Source organism: Narcine bancroftii, chromosome 13 (assembly GCF_036971445.1).
Source record: "Narcine bancroftii isolate sNarBan1 chromosome 13, sNarBan1.hap1, whole genome shotgun sequence".
Taxonomy (NCBI): Eukaryota; Metazoa; Chordata; class Chondrichthyes; order Torpediniformes; family Narcinidae; genus Narcine; species Narcine bancroftii.
The window spans coordinates 31,200,607-31,224,505 of NC_091481.1; the positions used below are offsets into that span (position 1 = coordinate 31,200,607).

General features: G+C 40.7%; 1 protein-coding gene across 3 annotated transcripts in view; it reads right to left on the bottom strand.

Moving 5' to 3' along the window:
- Positions 1-5,675: 5,675 nt before the first annotated feature.
- LOC138747868 (phosphatidylinositol 3-kinase C2 domain-containing subunit gamma-like) overlaps positions 5,676-23,899 on the bottom strand; it is a 179,118-nt gene continuing 160,894 nt past the window's right edge. For 2 of the 3 annotated variants that reach the window (XM_069907455.1, XM_069907456.1), the window contains exons 32-33: positions 16,309-16,434; positions 5,676-6,178 (exon numbers count right to left, since the gene is read on the bottom strand). In XM_069907455.1, coding sequence (XP_069763556.1) covers positions 6,020-6,178; positions 16,309-16,434 — 285 coding nt within the window. In that variant the 3' untranslated portion in view covers positions 5,676-6,019. The remainder of the gene's footprint in view (positions 6,179-16,308; positions 16,435-23,899) is intronic. The other variant, XM_069907457.1, reaches the window with a different exon arrangement.

Below are 23,899 nucleotides of genomic sequence, written 5' to 3' on the forward strand. Positions count from 1 at the left end.
TGTTCATGTGTCATTTATTGCAATGATCAGAAGTCAGGCTAAAGTATTACTTCATGTTGTGTGAATATATTCTGCTTGAATTGCTTTGCAACTAACTGGCACACCACCGTATAAGTCAGGGCATTAAATTCATTGTTATCAACAAAACCACAATATAGAGGTAATGAAAGTATTGCTACAGCTTCCCATGCACATAAAAACAACATAACAAGTGGAGCTAAAGGATAATAAAAAAGGAAGAGGGGAAAAATTATTGTGAACATTCGAAAGATTTTACTCACAGTGTAAAAGATCTTCCGAGTCAGTTGTGCAGATAGATCTTTGGTTTCCTTGAAATTGTGTTGTGAGGTATCCTTATGATTTCCTTCATCACTGTCTACTGTGATTGTTCAGCCCTTGCTCAGTGAGTAATTTTAATGACCAATCGCTCTGTGTTAGTAAAATGATGATTGCTTTCTTAACCTCTACACCCCCCCTCCCCCAAAGATAGTGGGCTACTTAGAATTCGACGCAGTCTTAAAAAGAGGAAACCCATGCTTCGAAATTGAGCACACTTAGAGGATTTTATACTTGTTTTACATGCAAAGCCATGTTAGATTGCACTGGTTATTGCTTCCTGGTTGATCCGTGACCATTGCCATATTTTGCTGGGTGCATCTGGTGTGATTCAGAGTACTGCAGCTGATGTTTACCTGGCATAAGGCGCGTGCGTGCGCGCGCATCAGGTTCCCAACACCACCAGGCTGTCACCTGCCCCCAAAATCTCCATGCAATTTACGGCCACAGAGAACACATTATTAAAACCTGGATGCTTGAGACCATCCTTTGGAAGAATATAGCCTGAGGAGTGAGTCTTTACTCCCATATGTATCTGAGGCCAAAGACAATTGTTCTGTGTAAATATTATTTGAGATGGGAATTATCTCAGTGAATTTACAGTGACACAGTTCCACAAGATAACCACAGATTTCTTCCCTCATACTCCTTTAGTAAAAAAATGCCTACCACTTGTTTTCCTGATTGCAGTACTTGAATATTAACTTTGTATTGATGACCAACCTCAGCACCTCAGGGTTGTGTACTCAGCCTACTCCTGTTCATGGTACTGAACCACAAATGTATCATCAGATCCAGCTCCAACAGTGTCATCAAGTTTCCACAACAGTAGTTGGCCTTGTCAGCAACAACGATGAGTCGCACTTCAGAGAAGAGGAGGAAAAACTTGTGATTATAACAAGCTGCGTCTCAACATAGTCAAGATGAAATAGATGATCGTGGACTTCAGGACAACCGGGAAGGACTACCCTCCACTACAAATCAACAAATCTTATAGTAGAGTGGAGAGCACCAAGTTCCTTGGAGTTCACATAACTCCTGACCTATCATGGACACACAACATCTCCTCACTTGGCAGGAAGACACAATGGCGACTGCATTTGCTGAAATAATTAAAGCAGGCATGGCTACCTGCTGTCATCACGTTAAACACGTAGGAGTTCTATCGAGACCATCCTGGGTGCTGCATGACAATGTGGTATGGTTGCTGCAGAGAATGGATCGGAAGAGTGGCAGAGAGGATCACTGGAGTTCCCCCCTTCCCCGGATCATTGTCTGAAGAGGGCGTGATAAATCATCGAGGACCCCCTCCACCCTGCACACACAGCAGCTGCTCCCATCGGGGAAGAGATACAGGAGGATCAGGGCCAGCACCAGGCTGAGGAGCAGCTTCTTCCAATAGGCAATGAGAACACTGGACAACCAAAGGAACCGCTCCCTCTCACCATCCAAGACTCTCCTATTTTTGAAACAATATTTATTTATGTGTATACGTGAATACTGCATATGTATTGTTTGTGTGTTATATCTAGTTGTGTGACTGCGTTTTGCTTGGAGGACCGGAAAGCACTGTTTCGATGGGTTGTGCTTGTGCAATTAGATGATAATAAACTTGTCTTGATTCCTGGCCTCCAATTGCACACAGCTGAAGGATATCCTGCTTTTCTATTCTTCTCTGATGGTAGTTATTATTGGAGTAACATTGGGATTTTCCATCTGCCAAGCTCGTGTCCACTTACCCCCAAAGCAGTGCACATTGATAGATTAAATGTAAATTGACAGTAGTATATACATGAGCAGTAGAATCTGAGAGAGAGGTGATAGGAATGTGGGCACAACAAAAACAAAATGGGATTGCTAATAACATCAGTGCAATGGATGATTGATAGTTGGCATGGACTCAATGAGCCAAAGAGCCTGCTTCCCTGTTACATGAATCCATGCCTTTCTCAATCTGGCTTTATCACCCAGGATTCTGTGTGTCCTCCGCACCGCTTACTCTCTCACACAGCTTTGGGCAGCAGTACATTTCACTTGGTCACCTTGTCTACATCATTGATGCCTGATAGTAAATCACTCAGTTAAAATGTAATCTTTATAGTGAGTCACCTGCTTTAACATATCTACATTCAAAATAACTTTCTATTCCCACTGTCCTTTTTTTTATTTGCCTATTCTTTCATCCATGCTAATGCATTGCCCCAGTTTGTGTGAGAATCTTTTGAACCTCATCTTATCAGAAGCATCTGTACCAAATGAATCTATTTAGCTCCATTATCCTCTCTGCTTGTTACAACTTAAAAGTTAATGGATATGTCAATCATGAATTTCCTTTCAGAACTCCATACTGGTCTTGCCAATCATGAAATTGCAATTTTAAGAAAAGTTATAATAGGTCTGAACAATTTCCCCATAGCTGATGATAAATTGATCACTATAGATCTGTGGTTCACTTGAAGTTCAGAGTTTTGTTTTTCTTACTGCGACCTCTCTGTCCCCAAGGGCTGTTCTACAGTCTTGAGAATTCAAGAAGATCTAAACCAATAAATCTACCATTTTGTAACTACTGCTTTCAAAACCCAAGGATGTAGGCCACTGGATGCAGTAAATCATTTGGTTTCTGGTTTCATTAAATTTCTCCACTGTCATTTCCTCTCTAACCATAACCTCATTCTGAGGAGATCCTTTCCTTTCCATTACTCTCCAAATATTTTCAGGGCCTTCTTCTGCGAAGACCGATAAATGTATTTGCATGATACCTCTCCTATTACTTTATCCCTTGTGAGGACTTTTCCCATCTTGGTAAAGTTCCCCAATTTAACTTCCTGTACCCTTATTGTAACTTTTTCAAGCATTTATATCTCTTGGGAGTTTTTTTTTCTCATTTTATCTTTATTCCATCAATTTTTTTTGTCATTAATGGTTTCTAAAATCTTTTGACTTCCGACTTAGTGGTAAAGATTATTAGCGTCTGTTTTTGAATCTTATCCTAGCTTTGACTGTTGGTCTCATTGTGAATATCAGTGATTATTTCTTTTCTAAAATGTTTCACATTGACTAAAACATAATATGTTTTAATTTAGTTTTTCAGTCTACCCAATTGACTCACTCTGCTTTATTCAGGGTTGTAAAGGAGAGAATCTTGTGAAACTAAGCAAACATGTGCATCTTCACTGCAGCGTTCAACATTAGAAACCTCCAGGTTTCTCCAAACAGGTTTTTTTAACTGAAAGCATTTTTACAGCTGGTGTCCACCAATGACCAGATATTTACAATTAATTCAACACCTTTAGTTCGCAATTTTCTTTTCCAAATTCCGTGCAATAAAATCAATGTGCAAAGTTTGAGCTCAGTTTGGGCATCATGTTCAATACAGACGAAGTTCCTGTTCCGGTGCTGTACCCTTCTTTGTCAATCTATCTTTGAATTATTTTCCTGGCTACTTATTACGTAAATAGCATGCCTTTTCCTCACTTCAATTGTCAAAATGGCATCCTTCTTCATTTTTTTTGCCCCGCTGATGTGCGACTTTGACATTCTCTATAAATCTCTTCCCTCATGTTTTATTTAAGTCATCCTGCTGATCAATATTCAGTTCTGATGGGGGAATGTTGGAACACAGCTCCATGTCAATAATTTATTGCTCTGACTCAGTCAGTGTTTGATGTTCAATGTTCACTTCTGTCATTCTATGAGCCAGTTCTGTCCGACCTGACATTTTAACTTGTCTTCAGGACTGTTTGCCTGTACTTCACCCCTTAACCCCCTCCACTCCTCTCCTGACCCCCCACCCCACCTTTTTAATTCAGGTGGTTTTTGCTCATGGCTTGACAAAGAGCTCAGGCCTGAAACACTGGTCACCCTTCACTTCCTGCACTGCCTGACCTCCTGCGTTTCTCTAGCATCTCTGAGCTTTGCACAGAAGTCACAGTGTCTGCAGTCTTTCCTGTTAAACCTTATTTTTATTTGCAGAGATTTATGTTTGCTTCCAATTTTGTGGCTTTAATCTGAGTGTCAACATCTTTTCAGGGACAACTGTTTACAAATGTGTCATCAATCACAGCTGTCATTTTGCATTGCTATTTAAAGAGTGATTCTCTGCAAATTCAGGGAAATTAAGTCTTATGAAGGAACGTTTTAAATACAGAATTGAAATGGTGATTGACTTTCATGGGAAGGAAAGAAAGTGCTATTTTTATGTTATTTCAAGCTTTGAACGCAAATATCTTCAATCATTGTAAAGAATGATCTGCTATGATGTTTTATTGGTGTAAACTATGAAATTAAGTGGCTATGTCAGAGTATAGTTCTAAGAAGTGGCTGAGAATTTCAATAGGAAGCTTCCAGCCCCACAGACAGGTGCTCAGGCATCAGTGCCTATTCCGGTTTGATGGCTCCAATGACCTCGCTCCCCACACAATGTTGGTTTCATTACGGGGACAGTAATTGGGATTATGGATCAAGTTGACTCCAACACCAAACCTGTGGCAACACAATGGCATCTTCCCAGACCATGACTCTCCGGTGTGGTGAGATCAAAGATAGATTAGAAGCACTTCAAAAGGCTGTAAAACCCTTAGAGATACCTCAGGATAATTGAGGAGTCACACAAATATGATCTTTTCATGATTCTTCCTCAGTTGCACTTGGTCACTTCATTCAAGTGCAGGATGCCCAGTAGTATTGGACAAGGCAAGAATGACAAAAAGAAAATGCATCGTGTTATTTTTCACAGCCTTGGGTGGCTGCAAGTCAGGGTTAACTGGAAACAAAAATCAACTGATAGTTAACAGTCCTTTGGACTACATCTCTAAATGTGATGTGGGTGTCCCTTGGTCTTCATATCAACTATGTTTTAATGCCAAAGTTAATTGAACACGAACCTTCCACCAGGTCAGCCTCACCTGTTCCCGGGAATGAAATGTGCGGTAGCGGAGCAGCCACGTTAAGATGGCACTGTCGGGTTTGGGGATTCCTCGTGGCCTCGGCCATCGTGCGCGCCCTTTCGGCTGCATCATGACGTCACAGCCGACTGTTTGTTTGAAACTCATCCTTAAAGAGCAGCGTGTGAGTTTCAAATATACAGTTGAAAATAGAACTCACCTCGACCTGTGGTCTCTTCCAATCTCTCAATCGTTGTAGCTCCCACAACAATACCATATTAGCAGACATTTAACATCATCACTAATTATCGATTTTGGAGTCAAATGAACAAAGTCCAAACCATAAGACATGTGACACCTTCCACTAAAGGGTTATAACTAACACACATTCAAAATTAACACCCCCCCCCCGCCACCACACCAAATAGTTTAAAATTTTATTGAAGTAGTCACAGATTTTGAATCCTTTATTGCACACATTTTAGAAAAAAGTATTTCATGGATTGGTGACACTTTACGATAAAGAAGTGTGAATAAAGAGATGGAGAATTATTTATCTCTTGGATAATCAGTCATTAAGTAAAGCTTTATATTAAGCTTCAGACAAAATTGCTACAGGGTAACACTCGGATCTGCTAACAGTTGTACAACAATTTACATTGTACCAGAAGCTTCCTTTAAACATTCTGAGGTGTTGAATCTGGAAGAAAATATCAAGAGCAATAGACCTAAAGACTTACAAGAGAGGAAGTCCTGTGTCTGGCGTCTGCTCACTTTCTCCTCTTCCTGCACGTGTACAATCAGATTAAGGAATTGCCTAGTTTGTACCACTTCTCTTCCTCCAGCTTTATATCCCTGAGAGGAATGTTTACAGCTCCCAGCAGATTCAGCCTACACCACACACTCAGCTGGATGACTCGGCTTGGGAGATCATTGCTTGAAATTCCATCGTACTCCAACTGCCAACGGAAAAGATGGTTTGAGATTAGAGTCTAACCCACTAAGATCTTTATGTTGTTTTTGGAAATCTCCCAATGAACAGGAGTGAAAACAGCAGTTCCAATTTTTCACTAATTTTATACAGAAACAGTAAAAACCCTGGTGTTCAAAATTCAAGCAAAAAAAAAAGTGAGGTCAAAATAAATAAGAATAAAATAATAGGTAAAAATTATCTATCTTTAAAATTGTGAAATTTTAAGTAACACTTAAAACGTTGGTGAAGATGGGAGCAAATATTCAGCCAGCGGAGGGCCTTGGCCATGCTTTGCTCACAGCAGTTGCTTGAATACATTTGTGTGAAACAGTAATGGTGTCACCCAGGTTGAAGTGCTGGTTGATGCCACACACCATTGGTGAGTCTCTTAAAACATCTCCTTATCTCTGTTTCATAAGAGTCATCTCAGTGAGAGGCTTTATCTGTAAACATGGTTAAGGAAGGGGGGGGTTAATTATCTATAATGTTATTGTTTGTCTTTTGGACGGCTCCGTGGAGGGGGAGGAACCTGCAGATGCAGCGATGATTAAATGTTTTCAAAGAATGTGACTGAAAATAAAATAAAATTCTTTATATATTCATGGAAGTGAAGTTTGTTCAATTTATGTACAGTATAGAATTTTATTCATTTAAACAGTTTATTCTCAATGCAGGTCTTTTATTCATTGTAAGAGTAAATCTCAAGCAACCGGAAAATAAATTTCTCCAGCAGTTACCAATCCCCATAAGTATTGGATACTTAAGGGTTTCACTGTATCTAAATTATATCAAGGCTGCACCTGGAACAATCTGCAATTCTGGTCTCCTTACTTGAGACTGGCTTTGGAGGCATAGCAGAGGAGGTTCACCAGGTCGATTCCAGAGAGGAAGGGGTAAGCTTCTGAGGGAAGATTGAGTGGCTTGGAACTATACTTGCTAGAATTCAGAAGAAAGAGGGGGCATCTTGGAGAATCATATAATTGTGGAAGGGATAGAGGCAGAAAAGTTGTCCCCACTGTTGCATGAGGCTAAAACTAGGTGACTTTGCCTCAAGGTTTGTGGGGAGTAGTCGTAGGCCAGAGTGTGGAGGAATTCCCATAGAATAGTGAACCTGTGGAATTCTCTGCCCAAAGAAGTAACGGAAGTTGCCTCATTGCATAAATCAAAGATACAGAAAGATAGATTTTTGTACAGTAGTGGAATCATTCCGCTTGACCCTTAATTCCCCGATGAAGCAAAAAGCATGTAGGTGGAGCCAAGTCCACAGCCATATCAGCCATGATCTTATTGAATAGTGGAGCAGGCTCGACAGGCCGGATGACCTCTTCCCTTTCCTATTTCTTACATTATCAAATCAAGATTCAATTTATTGTTATTGTAATAAAACAGTGTCATATTACATGAAATTGCTTTCACCTGCTGCAAGAGAAACAGAAGCAAAAGAGTCGCCCCCCCCCACCCCCCCAGAGTCATCACTGAGTGTCCTCCAGTGCTTCTGCAGCCACACAATGGTCCAAACCATTGGCAACCCGAGCTCCAGATCCGAACCTCCGATACCTGGTACCCCTCCAGCCAGTTTCAAGCCAGTCTCCCGCAGTCCACAGGCCGGCCTGAGGCTCCTGACAGCAGTCTCCAGCAGCCCACAGCCTCCATGGGTTCCTCACCTCAAGGCATTGACAGCCCGCCACATGCATTGGTCTTTCAGTTGCAGAGCCCCCTCAATGGCCGCCGCTGCGGTCACCATCTCCATGGGTCATCTCCTCTGCTTCTCCTTCTCAGACAGGGGATGGTCTCCCCATTTTCTGGTGTCCTGCACCAGCCCTCCACTCTACAGGAGTCTTCAACCCCTCATGGGTGCTGCTAATCAGAGGATCCGCCATCTCGGGCGCAGACCCTGTGGTCATAGGATTTTAAATAAAGCTATTAGCTCCTTTCACGGGCCATTCAAAGCCTGTGTGAGCTGTTGGCAGTTGACTGGGTGGCTGGACCCAATTGGAATGCTATATTTGCTTCCCCCGGGTCCAAAACAGTGGCAGCGCCGGCATTTTGTAGTATTTTGTAGCATTTTCAAGTCAAGTCTAGTTTATTGTCATCTGATTGTAAAAGTAAAACCGAGGGAAACAGTTTTCTCTGGTCATTGGTGTAAAACACGAAGACACACAACAGACATAGCACACATATTGGCAAACAATACATATGCAGCACACAAGAACATAAGAAACAGGAGCAGGAGTCGGCCATCCAGCCTGTCGAGCCTGCTCCGTCATTTAATAAGATCACGGCTGATCTGATCATTGACCTAACTCCAACCACCTGCCTTATCCCCCATATCACTTAATTCCTTTTTTACGCAAAACTCTAACTGAACCTCATCTCCATTTTAAATCTACTCCCCGAATCTTGAGGATAAGTATTCATGAATATGAGAGCCCAGGATGGTTAGTGAGAGCAGTTCCTTTGGTCGTTCAGCATTCTCACTGTGGAAGAAGCTGTTCCTCAGCCTGGTGGTGCTGGCTCTGATCCTCCTGCATCTCTTCCCTGAAGGGAGTGGTTGAAAGGGGTGGAAGGGGTCCTCAATGACTTTGCGTGCCCTCCTCAGACAGTGATCCCGGTAGACCATGTCGATATAGGGGAGGGAGACTCCAGTGATCCTCTCCGCCAGTCTTACGGTCCTGTGGATTGACCTCCAATTCATTTCTCGGCAGCAACCATACCGCACTCTGAAGCAGCCGGCCAGGACACTCTCGATAGGTTGACATGATGGAGCTTTGCCCGCTTCAGTCTTCTCAGGAAGTGCAGTCGCCGTGGTGCCTGCCTGACAAGTGAGGAGATGCTGAGTGTCCATGATAGGTCTCTAGTTGTGAACTCCAAGCAAATTGGTGCTCCCCACTCTCTCTACTGTAGAGCTGTTGTGAAGTGGAGGGTGGTCATTCCTGGTTCTCCTGAAGTCCACGATCTTCTCCTTCGTCTTGGCCACGATGAGACTCAGGTTACTACTTTCACACCAATATCATGAGATTTTCCACCTCTTCTCTGCAGCGCACCTCATCATTGTTGCTGACTGCTGTTGTGTCATCCGCAGATTTGATGACACTGTTAGAGGTGGATCTGGCGATGCGGTCATGGGTCAGTAGCGTGATAGTGTGATTTTTTTAATTATTATATTCAATGAAAACTGAAAATGTTGGTGCATCTGTGTATTGAACGTGTATATGACAATGAACATACGTTGCATCTCAAAGTCTTCTCTTTGAGATTTACTTCTTACAGCAATTATAAATCTAATTCCTGCAGTAATACAAAGGACCAACTTTTGATGATCTAAGTTACTATTTACACCTGATCATTCTGAGACTTCATCAAATGCAGTGATGTATCAAGCTTAAACACATGGCACCTATGACTGACTAGTCTGGGTACGGTAATTAGATTTATTATATTCGATTGATTCCTCCAAGTATAATAAATAGAAAGCTAAAAACCGGGAACCAGCTATGGCATCCGGGCATTTACCAAGGCTTCAGCCTCCCCCTGGTTACAAGCTTTCGTAGTGGAGTGGGTTGGAATTGGCCCAAACTTTGTCTATCCATTGCAAACTTCAGGCCATGGAAAACCCTGATGCTAACGTTCCTTCTCACATGCAGTACTCTACATTATCACTGCGGAGATTGGTTGTAGTCTTCTAAACTTCTTTGAGAAGGTCCCAATCTGATAGAATATGTTATCCGGCTATTCAAGAGCAGAGAAAGAGTCAAAACTGGCATCAAAAGGCCAGAGAATTTGACATCAGTCATCTCAAAATGCTGGAATGCACGAGGAAAGGAATGATTTATAAAATAATTGGAAATAGATCAGCGAGGGTCTCCTCCCTCAGACCACGTCAACTTGGTTTACGGTGAAGAGATGATTTTCTAAAAGGTTCTGCGAGTACAACAAGGATGTAACAAGAATCGCAGACAAGCATTGATTAACGGGGGGAACCAAATTATTGAAATATGTGGGTCATTTTCACCTTGGCAAATTTTGCTATGGAGACCTTGGGGTTCTCAGGCATTTAGAATCAGTTTTAATGACTTAAATGAGTAGGTGATGCATCAGAGTTTGTTGACAACACCAAAATAGTTGGGAGCATAACTTATCAGGAAGTATGAAATGTGATAAAGGCAGATTAAGTGTTGTAAAAGGCAGTGATAGAGTAGCATCAAGGGAAACATGAGATTGAGTGCTTTACACGAGGGCAAAAAAGCAATGTTATTGAAAAGATGTGAAAATGTTAGCCAGATCAGTCATAATCTTTCTTTTAATTTTTTTTTAATTTTTAAGAAAAGATTATATTTATATACAAAAAGGACTCAGTGAATATATATCATTATGTGAATATACAAAAAAAAATTATATTCTTAAAATGCACATTAAGCCTAGAAATAACCCTTCTGTAGCTTAAGAGAAAGGAAAAGAAACAATGGACAGAGAGGGAGTAGAAGAAAAAAGGAAAAGGGGCAATTGCGGGTCGAGAGGGAGATCAGTCACGATCTTATTAAATGGTGGGAGCAGTGAAGACACGCAGAAATGCTGGAGGAACTCAGCCGGTCTCGCAGCGGGCCTTAGGAGGTAGCGATAGGTTACTGATCTTTTGGGCCTGAGCCCTTCTTCAAGGAATAGGCAGGCGCAATGGGCCAGATGGCCTACTCCTGCTCCCACTTCTTATCTTCTTATTCATTATTAGGATATAGTGTGAAACCTGGCCACTAAGTGTGAGCTAAATAGAGCACAAAACTTCAAGCAGGCAGCTGCACACTGTGGTGATACGCAATTACACCACTAGGTCACCAGTACATATCACCACACAGACACCAACTCGTCGATGTGCCAGTGGAGACCCTTCACTTCATGTCTCCAGACTGGCCTGCTGTCCGCTTGGCTCATGTTTTAATGAGAGTCAAAAATGAAGGTTGTGGGCTGCCTGTTGTTGCTCCATTTTCTGCTGTCAAGGCAGGGATAAGAGTCATGCCTGCTTATGGGATTACTCTTTGGGTGAACAATACCAGAACGATATCAATCACACTGATATTAACCATGAGCAGAAAAGTTTGTTCTTTTGTGTTCGAAAGTAGTTGCTTAATTGTGATTTAAAAATACTGAAAATGTTTTTTTTTTTACAGATCATATTTGGAAAAACAGACATAATTGTCTAAGTTTACAAGTCACCAGGTGCATCGCAGGAGATGGGAGCTCTGTTGAGATTGCAGTCTAGCCATTCACAGTTGTGTTACAACCCCCTCCAGCTAATTTGGCCAATCCCAATTTGCTGAGCCAGTAATCCAATAAACTGTGATAGTAAATGCTAAACCCATTTAGTATTACCACAGCTGATCCCGGTCTCAGATCATAAAAATGACTTAAAAGAGATTTATTAATTTACTAATGAACTCCAAAGACTTCGAGATTCACTCTGTGTTAAATGTGATTGTCTAGAATTGCAGCCAAATGTACTAAAAATAGTTAAACATGAGGGAATTCAGAATAGTGCATACATGTCACTTGAGCAGCTTCAGAATGATGTCTTGAAAGGTAAATTTTCATCCATAATGTATATTTTTTTGGAGCTGTTCAAAAACAATTTAATTATTGCTATTTGAAGTTAGATCATCAAATTCAGGAGGACATGATTAAAAAAAATTCATTGTTACCCTACTATTCTTCATTATCTCTCCTTGCTTCTTCCCCAATGCAGAATGTTTGTTTGCCATCACAGCCAGCTTCAAATGGTTGAACACAATAGCTAACCCAGTGCATTATTCTCCAGTCAGTTTTCTTATTCGGTAATCTCTTGCCCTGCTATTGTGCCGATGGAGTGATTCTGTAGTCCTGCATAATTTGTGGAGAAACCCGACCCAACAGTAGCATAAGTGGAGTTTGCCACTGTAGGTAAGTCTCTACATCTTGAGCTCTCTGGGGGTTGAGCCCAACTCTGAGACAGATCAAAGGGGAGAGAAATCAACCCCAGTGTTTAAACCTTGCTTCTAATGTAAATTTAAATAAGGGTTAAATGACCTATCGAGAAAAAGAAACATATTGACATCAAGCAAAGTCAATGATCACATCATGCAATAATTAGAACTCTGCGTCTTTCTGCAAACATAAGGGTTTAAGATATAGAAGGATGAATGAGGTAGCAGTGACTACGGAGGACCATACTTCACCACCATCTTCTGGAACTGCAGTGCTATGGATAGTTTCATAATCCTGAATTATTTGTGACCTCCAAAAAGCACTGCTTTAGGGCTTTTCAGTGAGATAAGACCAGACCTTAGTTGGTTTGAAGCTACTGGGAGTAGTTTAACCTGATGAGTTGGGATTTGCCTTCTTCTCATTGACCCATGGTGGACTTCCAAACTAAGAAGAAGAGCTTGTGGAGGAAGATTCTGATGATGCAGGGCATCATCTCTACCCATATCACTGGACACATTTTAGAAATCCACAGAATTCAACAGTAAAATTATTTAAAGGAAATTAGATTTAATGCATAAGTACAGACTTACCGCACGGTAACAGGCCCTTTCAGACTATGAGGTCATCCTGCCCAATTGCACCCAATTGACCTACAACCGCGGTCATTAAAAATAAATTTTTTTGAAGGATAAATCTATTCAAGATATTTGAGGACTGGTACAGATTGGATATTAAATGTTTTAAAGACCTTTTTATTGGCAACAATTTTGCATCTTTCAAACAATTGGTGATAAAAGTTAATTTCCCTAAAACTTATTTCTTTAGATATTTACAAATTAGACACTTTGTTCAATCTCAGATCCCTGAGTTACCTTGAACCCCTGAGGTGACTGTTCTTGACAACTTTTTTGATCTACAATCTTCCCACAAAGGCTTAATATCTCTTATTTATGATAATTTGGCTGATCTAAGACAACCCTCCCCCCCACTCAAGTTAAAATCAAGAACACCTGGGAGCAGGATTTGAATCTTACATTGTACAATGAGGTTTGGGACTCCATTTTTAATTTGATTAACCTCCCTTCCTTTTGTGCACGGCATTATTTACTGTAATTTAAAGCAGTACATAGAGCATATATGCCTAAAGTTAAGTTTGTCTTGTTTCTATTCAGACATAAATCCTTGATGTTACAAATGTAAAATAGGTAATGATTCTTTAGTTCATATGTTCTGGACCTGCCCTGACTTAGAAGAAATTTGGAACTCTATTGGTAATTCTTGTTAAAATTGGAACCTTGCCCATTAATTGCTCTTTTTGGATTACCTCAAGATGTTGATATATTACTGACTTCATTTCAAAGCCGAATGTTATCTTTTACATCACTGTTAGCCAGATGTACAATTTTCATTAAATGGAAAGATAATACTCCACCTACACATGCACAATGGCTAAAAGATATTATGCCTTGTTTAACTCTAGAGAAGAAAATTAGATGTTCTCCCAAGGATTCAAATGTTAAATTCCAAAAGACATGGGGCCCATTTATGGACTAATATCATAATTATAGATTTAAGGTTGTTCTGGAATTTTGACACTGTGTTGACCCTCTCCAAGTTGGTGTCACTTGATTCATACATGTCAACTTGCTTAGAGGAAGGGGTTTTGAAATTTTTCTTTTTAGTTTTTTTTTTGTTGCGAAATCTTATTGTTACGATTGTGTCCTGCACCCTGGATTTCCTTATTATGAGAATTTTGTGTAATGTTTAAATTTTTTTTCTTTCTCGAATCTTGTAGCACATCGTATAATTGTACTGTTCAATTATTATATTGTGAAACGTCAATAAAAATATTCTTAAAAGATATTTGAGGATACCATTGATAGATTAGATAAGAGAGAACCAGTGAAGTTCAGTGTATTTACAGTTTCAAAGAGTCTTTGATGAAGTCCCATGAACAATATTAAACACACATGGGATTAAGGGAAATACAGTATATGGGCATGGATTGATAATTAGTAGATAAACAGGAAACAAAGTAAGAACAAATGGAGACACTACCACAAGATCACTTCAAAGAATGCTGACTTTGAAGAACTTCACTGGGAGTTCTGTGAGTCCCTCTATCATTGCTCCACTGTGATCTACTGATGACCTTATCCCTCTATGATCAGTGTTCATAAAGGGTTGATGCAGGTTGAGTTCATCCAGCTCATTATTTCTTTGTGAGAATGAATAGGCCTTCTTGGCTGTCAGTGTGGGAATTAGAGGCTAATGCACCACCAGGGCTTGGAGCCCAGGTACTGTAGGTGCAATGGTGGAATCAAATGGAATATTTTTAAAAATTGCCAATGACACCAAACTGAGTGGGATTGAGTTGTGAAATAGGAGCAAACAGACTTCAAGGAGATGTGGACACATTGAGTGGGTGGGCAATTACATGGCATGGAAAAATGTAATTTTACCCACGAGTAGGAATAAACAGAAAGGCAACATCTCATTTAAATCACGAGGACCATCGGTGAACTAAGGGATGTGGGTGTTCTTGTACACCAGTCACTGAAAGCAAACGCAGTTGCCCTCGCCAACCAGACACCATTAACATTGGCCTTCAATTTCCATTAATCTCCTCCTATGAGTCTCTGTTTTGCCCTATCCCTCTGTTTGTTTTTCTCCAGCTCCCCACCTCCTCCCCTTCTTTCTCTGATCAGAGAGCAACCCTCTCCTCCTGTCATTTCACACCTTTCTTTTCTTCTATCCTCCTACCTGTATCCATCTCTTAGCTGTTAACCTGTGCTCCTCGCCCTTGCTCCTTTCTCCCCCATCTACTCTCCTCCTCTCCCCACCTTTTTTTCAGATGCCTGTGTGCTTTGGGTCATACCTGATGAAGGGTTCAGACCCAAAACATTGGTTACCCTTTACTTCCTATGGATGCTGTGTGACCAGCCAAGCTTCTTCAGCACATCTGTGTATTTCAATGGACACCAGCATTTGCAAACTTTCTAGTTTAACTTCAGTAGGCAAATGGTATGTAGGTCTTATTACAAGAGGATTGAAGTACACAGTCAAGGATGTCTTGGTATAATTATGCAGGGCTTTGGTGAGACCATTCTTGAAGTACCATGTACAATGTTAGTCTATCAAAAAATTGAATTCAGGTGTAAAGAGATCATGTTGAAACTCTACCAATCTTTGGTGAGACCACATTTAGAATATTGTGTTCAGTTCTGGTCACCTCATTGTAGGAAGGATGTGGAGAGGGTGCAGAGGAGATTTACCAGGATGTTGCCTGGATTGGGAAACAAGTCTTATGAGGCAAGGTTAGCAGAGCTGGAACTTTTAACGTGGGAGTGTTCAAGGATGAGAGGAAACTTGATAGAGGTCTCCAAGATTATGAGAGGCATAGATAGAGTGGACAGCCAGTAACTGTTTCCCAGGGCAATATCAACAAACACATATGTACAAGGTTAAGAGGTTAGTTTTTAAAAGAAACTTAGAGAGTTGTTGGTGTCTGGAATGCTTTGCAGGGGATAGTGGTGGAGACTGAAACATTGGAGGCATTTAAGAGACTCTTAGACAGGCACATGGATGAAAGAAAAAGAGAGGATTATGATCTAGGATTTTTCTTTAGGAAGGAATATATGGGTCAGCACAACATCAAGGGCCAAAGGGCCTGTACAGTGCTGTATCATTCTATGTTCTAAGGGAGGACAGCAATCAATGACCAGACAGATTTCTGGGAATAGTGTGACTGCAATGTGTGGAGATATTAATTTGACTACGTTTACATTCATGAGAGTTTAGATCAATGTGCAAATTCTGGCAGGGATAGATAAATTTGGGAAGAATGTTGCCCAGGCAACAGGGGTAAAGAATAGCCGTGGGTAACTGTACTGGAATAAGGGTGTCACCGTCTCAGAATACATTTTCTTCATCTGGAGGGGGCGAGCATGTAGAATTCTCTGCCACAGAAGGTAGTGAATAACAGGTTGATGAAAACATTGAAGGAGGAAGGAAGATTTTAAGACACAAAAAGCATCAAGGGATATGGGGAGTGAGGAGAAACATGGCATTGAGGTTATCACCTTGAATAGCAGAAGGGCTAAATGTCTTTATTTTCCTGCTTCTTTCTAATATAAAACCAATAAGGGTCTGCACAGTACTTACAATCTGATTATATGTTGGATTGCTGTTTTTTGGAACCACTTTTGTTTTTCTTTTGGTGACTCGCTCTGCATCTGGTAGAAGATAGATCTTTACATAAGCATCTGGTGCAGAACCATCTGGTAAAAACTGAGAGAAAGACAAGTGTTTAGCAAAAATAAATGACACAAATCTGCATTCAGCAGTTCAGGAAGATTCATGGTTCCTAATATCATCTGCTAATGTAGTAGTCATTACATTACAAACTAAAAAAAAATTCTGATGGAAACTCAATTCATCAAATGCAATAGTGGATCCCAGATGTTCAACTTTAAAAAAAAATCAAATTCCTTTACAGAATTTCCGGATATCTTGCAACATTTTAAAACAAGTTAGTCATTAAGTATCTGTTACGATGAAGGTGAAACAGCCTTGTCGTGCACAGATTAATCCCATAATTAGCAGTTTTATGTTCTTTACTTGTCAGATTAACTTAGATATGTCAAATTAAAAAAAAAAATTCATCAACTGCTCACCCTCAAACTAGCAATTTTAGACACACTGCTCCATGCATTAAGAATTGCTGGTTCAATGCTCTACATCAGAGGTTTTCAAACTGCCCCCCCCTCTAAACTCACATTCCAATTTAAGCAATCCCTATGCCATTAGAGCTCTGTGATTGCTTAAGGTGGTCTGTGAGTGGGAAGGGAAGGCTGAGAATCACTGCTCTTGTCCCAATTGTTACTAAAATATTTTGCTGGAGAAATATTGTCACTGGCCCATTTCCTTTGGAGTTCTGAAACCGTGCACATAACGAGTCAGTGAGGTACGATTAAAACAGTGGTTTTCAAGCTTGTTCTTTCCACCCACACACCACCTTAAGCAATCCCTTACTAATCACAGAGCATCTATGGCATAGGGATGACTTATGGTGGAATGTGAATTTAGGGGGGCACTTTGAAAACCACTGTTTTATATTGTTCCATACCAATTATTTAATTGCCCTGTCTAAATTCTTAGTTTAACCAGTTACCAGCCTGACCACATTACATTTGATTGAACAATAGAAAAGGATGTCTTAAATACCTGGGGGAATACTATTTGATTGTTGCTTTATGAGAAATGTAACGGATCTGCAAAGTGATAGGACTAAAAGGAGAGAAGAATAAATCCATGTCTGCACAAACTGCTGTCTGAGGAATGGTTTGAGATTATCTGATGTTGGAAGCAGGGAGATAGAGCAAACTTCCTACAAAATATTTTACTTTAAACATTCGTTCTTTTGGGTACTGCAACGTATGAGCACACCACATTAATTGCCAGAACTTCCTTGGCTCCTAATGATGTGTAGTGCAGGCTTGACTATTGCTGCCTTGATGTTCTGTATTGAATGTACAGCTTGCAGACTGTACAGATCACTCATATGGAAACAGATCCTTGCAGCAATACAAGACCTACTTCAGTGTAACTCGGAGGGGCAACTAACTCGAGATAGGTCTTTTGTTAGAACTTTTCCTTTGTGTGGGCTTGCATTCCTGGCACAGCCCTTTCTACTACATCATCTTTGAACCCAAAAACTCTCAATCTTTCCTTCTCGTCAGACTCTTGAATGGACCTCTCAAACAGTGATCAGAGAACACTGATTCGTCGGATTGTACAGTCATGTGGCAGTAAACGTGACTCAACTTGCCATTAATGAAAGATGAGGCCTTGTACAGTGTAACTGTACTCTTCTCCTTCACACTTCACCCTATATTTTTGTCTTATGTGACACTATATCCTGTACTATTGTTTTATCGTAGCATTAACTGTTTACTTTGGTACAAACTGTCGCACTACATATAGGTTGACTTCCATGGATAGCACATAAAACAGTTTATCACTGTTTCTCAGTTTAGTGACAATTCTAATTGAAATCACCTTCAATGTCCTAAATATGACCTCAAGGTCCCAATTTTGTAACAGATACTTGAACTCATCATCTCTTCCCTCTCTCGCATTCTCCAATGACCTACATTGAGCATGCATCAAAGAGCCCACTACCCATTTACCCAGTAGAGCAAAAAGGAGAAAGAAATTTTCCAGCTTGCAACAATTTTATATCTCACCTGCCACAGGCCTCACACATGATGAAATGTTGCAATGACGAGTGCTTTGTGCAAATGCTCATTGGCTTATTGCGTGCAAAACTGCAGTTTTCAGGATCTTTTCTAGATCTTTATATTTTAAAATATTCTTGTGAAGAAGTTATAATGCGTGCATTTAAAATTATGTTTCAGAGAAAGTTTGCCAATTGGTTGTTATAATTATAGTATTCTAACATCAGAATTGTATTGAATATAAAGCTGAAGAATTTCAGATGATTTCACAGTGGTTCCTGAGTATCTAAATTTTATATTGTACATGCCAATTTCTCTTGCTTACATATGAGAAGGCTTTAAACATCGCAGCCTGAGGTAGTCTGCATCTTCAGCATTCCTCTGTTAAGTGACACGTAAGATAATTTTTACTGAACAGCTGCTGCTTTTATTCCCCCATCACCTGAGCCATTGTGTTTGCAGTTGGCAGAACATTCTGATTACATGCATTAACATTTGAGCTTGCAGAATACATGGTGCACGTGAAACATCAGAAGGTGGTTCATTCCCTGGAGAACAGGGAATCTCCAGACAGGTTGTCATTTCAAGCAGTTGGCTCACATTCTCTCAATTCCCTCTGACACCAGCTGGACTGTTTGCCTGCTCGGAGTAGATTAACAGCTCACAAAGTAAAAGATATTTCAGGACCTGAGTAATCTCTTGGAGCACATTTGATTGCATGCATTGGTAAGAAACTTTGCCAGATTTCTGCCTCTAAAATGGCTTGGGTTTTCATCTCTTGTCATGGATTTTCAAGGGATTTAAGTGTGTTGAACGGAGTGGTGAATCAATGAGGAAAGAATCAAGTTTAAGTCATGCAGGCTGAAGGTTTTCTCTTGCTGCATCTAAGAAAGAACACGTAATACACAAAAGTCCTGCAGAAACTCGGCAGGTCACACAGCATCCATAGGAAATAAAGGGTAACCAATGTTTCGGGCCTGAGCCCTTCGTCAAGGTATGTACAAAAAGCAAGTGGATGCCTGAAGGAAAAGGGGAGAGGAAGGGATGGGGAAAGTCATGATGGGGGAAGAGAAAAATACTGAAGTGAGAGGGCAAGGTGGTAGCTCTCTGATGAGAGGGATGGGAAGCTGAAGAAAGAGAGAGAGGGATGCAGAGAGACTAAGGGGAGGAATTTAACAGAACCTAGAAAGGTTGATGATAATGCCATCTGGTTGGAGAGTGCCCAGACCAGGGGTTCTCAACCTTTTTCTTTCCACTCACATTCCACTTTAAGTAATCCTTATGCCTTCGGTGCTCTGTGATTAGTAAGGGATTACTTAAGGTGGGATGTGAGTGGGAAGGGATGGTTGAGACCCAATTTTTACTGAAATATTTTGCTGGAGAAAAATTGCCATTGGCCCTTTTCCTTTGGAGTGAGGAAACCGTGCACATAGAGTCAATGAGGTACGATTAAAACAGTGGTTTTCAAACTTTTTCTTTCCACCCACATCCCGCCTTAAACAATCCCTTACTAATCCCAGAGCACTGATGACGTAGAGACTACTTAAGGTGGAATGCGAGTGGAGGAGGGCAGTTTGAAAACCTCTGCTTTAGTGTGCTGATGCCATTTACCTAGGTCATGATTACTGATTGTGCTACACACATTTCTCAAGCTGCTGGCAGAAACTGGAGCCTCCAGAGAAATCTACAACTGTTGCTGTTCGTCCATTAAAAGATTCACCAGGAGCACATTGCACAGGTTTCAGGAAGGGCATGACAATTAGAGTCCACATCTTCACATCCTACGCACGGCCTCTGCTAGCCCTTTCAATATTAGATCATTTTAATCCCTGATTGCAGTTTTCTTCCCAATAACATGCCTGGATATACAATTCCTCGCCCTTTGACTGGCTCTTGGCTTGGAATAGTTCACGAGCACCCATAGTACAAAGTCAATCTAATTGTGTTGTCTGAAGTGGAAGAGCTATACAGTGCCGAAAGATTGGAGAATCCTCTGTGAGACCTCTCCCATGCTATCCCTCGCTTCCATGGTTATGTTTTCTGCAGGGGGAAGTTCATGAGGATCTTGGCTGTGAGCCTTCAAGGGCTCATTTTAGTTCACGAATTAGTGTGCAAAATATGCTGGTTCTGCTTTCCACATATTTTCAGACAAATTCTCAAAGAGTTTCAGGAGATTGGGGGGCACTGTTGGCGCGGTGGTTAGTGCAAAGCCTTTACAGCGCCAGCGATCAGGACCGGTGTTCAAATCCCGCATTGTCTGTAAGGAGTTCTCCCCGTGTCTGTGTGGGATTTCCCCAGGGGCTCTAGTTTTCTTACACTGTTTGAAATGTACGGGGGGGAAATGACTGTAGGTTAATTGGATGTAAATTGGACCGCACAGAGGTGTTGGCCGAAATGGCTTGTTACCGTGCTGCTTAAATTTAAAATTTAAATCTCACTGATGCTCCCCCATGTCATGTACCAGCAAGCAACTTTGAGGCTTCAATATCTAACTTGATGAGAGCACGGATTAGGAGGTCGATTTTCCAATCCACATTTACATCCCGTGGATCAACACAGAGAAGTGAAGTTTGTAAAATTTACCCATGCCCCAGTGTGAAATTTGTGAAGCAATATTTTCAAATGATGTAATCTTTCTCCTTTGCGTCTGCCAAGAGAAAATATTACTTTGGACTGGCCAATATGTGCTTGATGCTTGTGTTTGTAATTAGCTGGGGTGACAATGTTCAATTGGGTCACCCACCATCCTGCAGTGAAGTCAGCGCCAATTTGGTAGTGAGAGGGACATGGAGCCTGACAAATGCGCCACTCTGTCACAAAAAATTGTGACGGCCTTATTAACGATCCACATCCCTCCACACCCAAACACTATTGAACTTCCCAGTCATGTGAAAACCCTGGCTAAATGTCTCCTTAAAGCAATCAAAACAGGTCCAGGAAATCACATTGGCCCTATTGCAATCTATATCCGAGGTCTTCATTCCCGGATTTAAAGAATCAGAAACACTGGGAAAGGGAGGGTTGGGGCTGTGTGACAGAACGTAGTCTTGCTTCCAAAGTAATTTGTTTTTAAAATTCCATCCTACAGTGGGAAGGTTGTTTATAGAATAATCGCAGAATGCCAGAATTGGCTAACTGTGCAGAAACACTGGGTCAACAATTAGCTCCAGTGTAGTGGCAGGCAGGGTGTTGATATTAACAGAGGGAAGAGCTCTTAATAAATGACAGCTGGTCTCCATGTGAAGTGTGGCTGCAACAACACAGCCAGCTGAGAGAGGATAATGTGGAGCTATGAAGTCATTCAAAAGGTCACGGTCAGAGAAAACACAGGAAATAAAAGCCAGGGGACCAGGGAGTTGGCTGCTGTACAGCAGCTCAGATTAAATACGGCTATAAACCACCAGCCTTGCATCCCTGAAGAAAACATTAGAGAATAATAATCAGACCTCCCTGGCTCCGTACACTGCAAGATTACGCAGCAGCACTCGATTTATGCTCCCTCTGAACAAAATGATTGACTTAGTATGATTTTCATCCATTTATCTAGTCTCCCTGGACTTGTTTTGATTACCTCTTGGGGACCATTTGGCCTCAGTTTCCAACTCACCAGGAGACGTCCCCGGGTGTGGTGGCGAGCGGATTGTTTATATAGGGATGCCTGGACAAATTTTCTGCTGAATTATTGTCACTTTTCCCTAACCTTCAATCTCCGTCCAAATATAAACTAATTTAATCCACGGAACTAAACCACAGAATAAGCTTATTGAACAAATAGCCTTGTTCCTTTGTCTTATTTTGGTTTCAATGGTTTTTAGACTTTCTTGAATCTACTCATTATTATTTGAGTGGCAGAGTGCTGACATGTTTCTGTGACGTGCCAACCTGAGGGGAAAAAAATGTTCTGAAACAAAATTTTCTTTTGTGGTGGAAGTGATGAAGGAAAGGAGAATTTTGTAAAATGCCATCTCATTATTAGTGTTAGTCTTTGTAAAGATGATGGGGTAATGGGCTAATTTTGATGGCAGACAATCAAAGATCTAAATGTAATTCCCTGCATGAAAGTTCAATAATCTGAATTGAGTTGAAAAAAAAATCCGTTAGAATCTAGCATTAACCAGAATGCCTGTGAAGTTGTGGGAGTGCAAGTTTAGTTTAAGGAAGGAAACCTGTGGCTTGACCTGTACATGACACTAACCCACAATGGCATGGTTGCCTTTTAATTAACTTTAACTCAGTCTGGGAAAGCAGAAAGCAGGTCTGTAACTCTGTCTACTTCTGCAATTTTTTAGCTTTGAATGCCTCTGCACATTCAATACCTTGCTACTCTTAAACCTCCCCAGTGCTGAAATCCTCTTCATTTCACCCCTGGACACCCCTGGTGGATTTAAATGAGGGTCCATTCCCAAACATGAGGCACACGATTATCGTGCTCGGTATTAATTATGAGCCTGAGCATAAAAGCTCAGTCTCGATGCATCATCAAGTAGACTTTCCCCAAAAGGTCAACCCTAGTCCTATTCGGCATTAGCTGCTGTTCAATTATTTATTTATATGCAATAACAAACAGCAAAATTATTGGATCAAAACAAAAAACAAAATTATGGCTTGAAAATTTGGGCTGAAATCTATCTGCATACTGGAGAGGTCCTGCATCACAAGTTCACCTTAAAACATAAGGCGATATTTATTTTCCCCTGGTCCAATGTTGCAGACGTTTGTCCAGCATTTTGCAAAAAATGCAAATTCATTTAACTAATATAACCTTTTTTTTGTACAACTGTCTATTTGTTTATGATTTGTTCAGAACTACTAAGTCCTGAACCTTTGCCATTGTGTCATCAGTCTTAAAGTCTTTAACAATGGAGAGAGTTGTTATCATTGATCTGGAGTACAGGCAGTTCCCAGGTTACAAACGAGTACCGTTCCTTCAGTTTATCTTTCAGTCAAATTTGTAGTCAGAACAGGTTCTTACTTAGCATCAATCAGTCAAATGTTTGTCTTAGTGTCTAGTATTATAGTAGATATTTTACCTATCTATGATAAAAAGATCATGATTAAAAGTTAAAACTTTCATTCCATCGATGTCTTGTAGACTGGAAGGGGCATTCGTGAGGTAACATTAGATGCATGTGCAAATTGAGGAACAATTTATTCATTAAGTATGGGTCATCCATAAGTCGGACATTCCTAACTCGGGGACTGCCTGTATATATTTTAAGAAACGCCTCAAGAACCATAGTTGTTAGCACAGCGTATAATATACTACAGTTTAAAAAAAAACTCACAAGACTCAAAATCAGCGCATTTGTCCAAAGCTACAGTTATAAATCAGCAAGAAGGAGAAATGTCACTTACTAGAATCTCAGGTTGATTGCAGAAGCAAACACTACCAAACTAACCTGAGCTTTTGTTGATTAAGGTTGCTTCATTAAACAGTCCTCTCCAAGCTGACGATAATGCTCAATGTCCATCGACACAGGGCTCAGTGAATCGGAATTGGATTAAACTCTGATTTG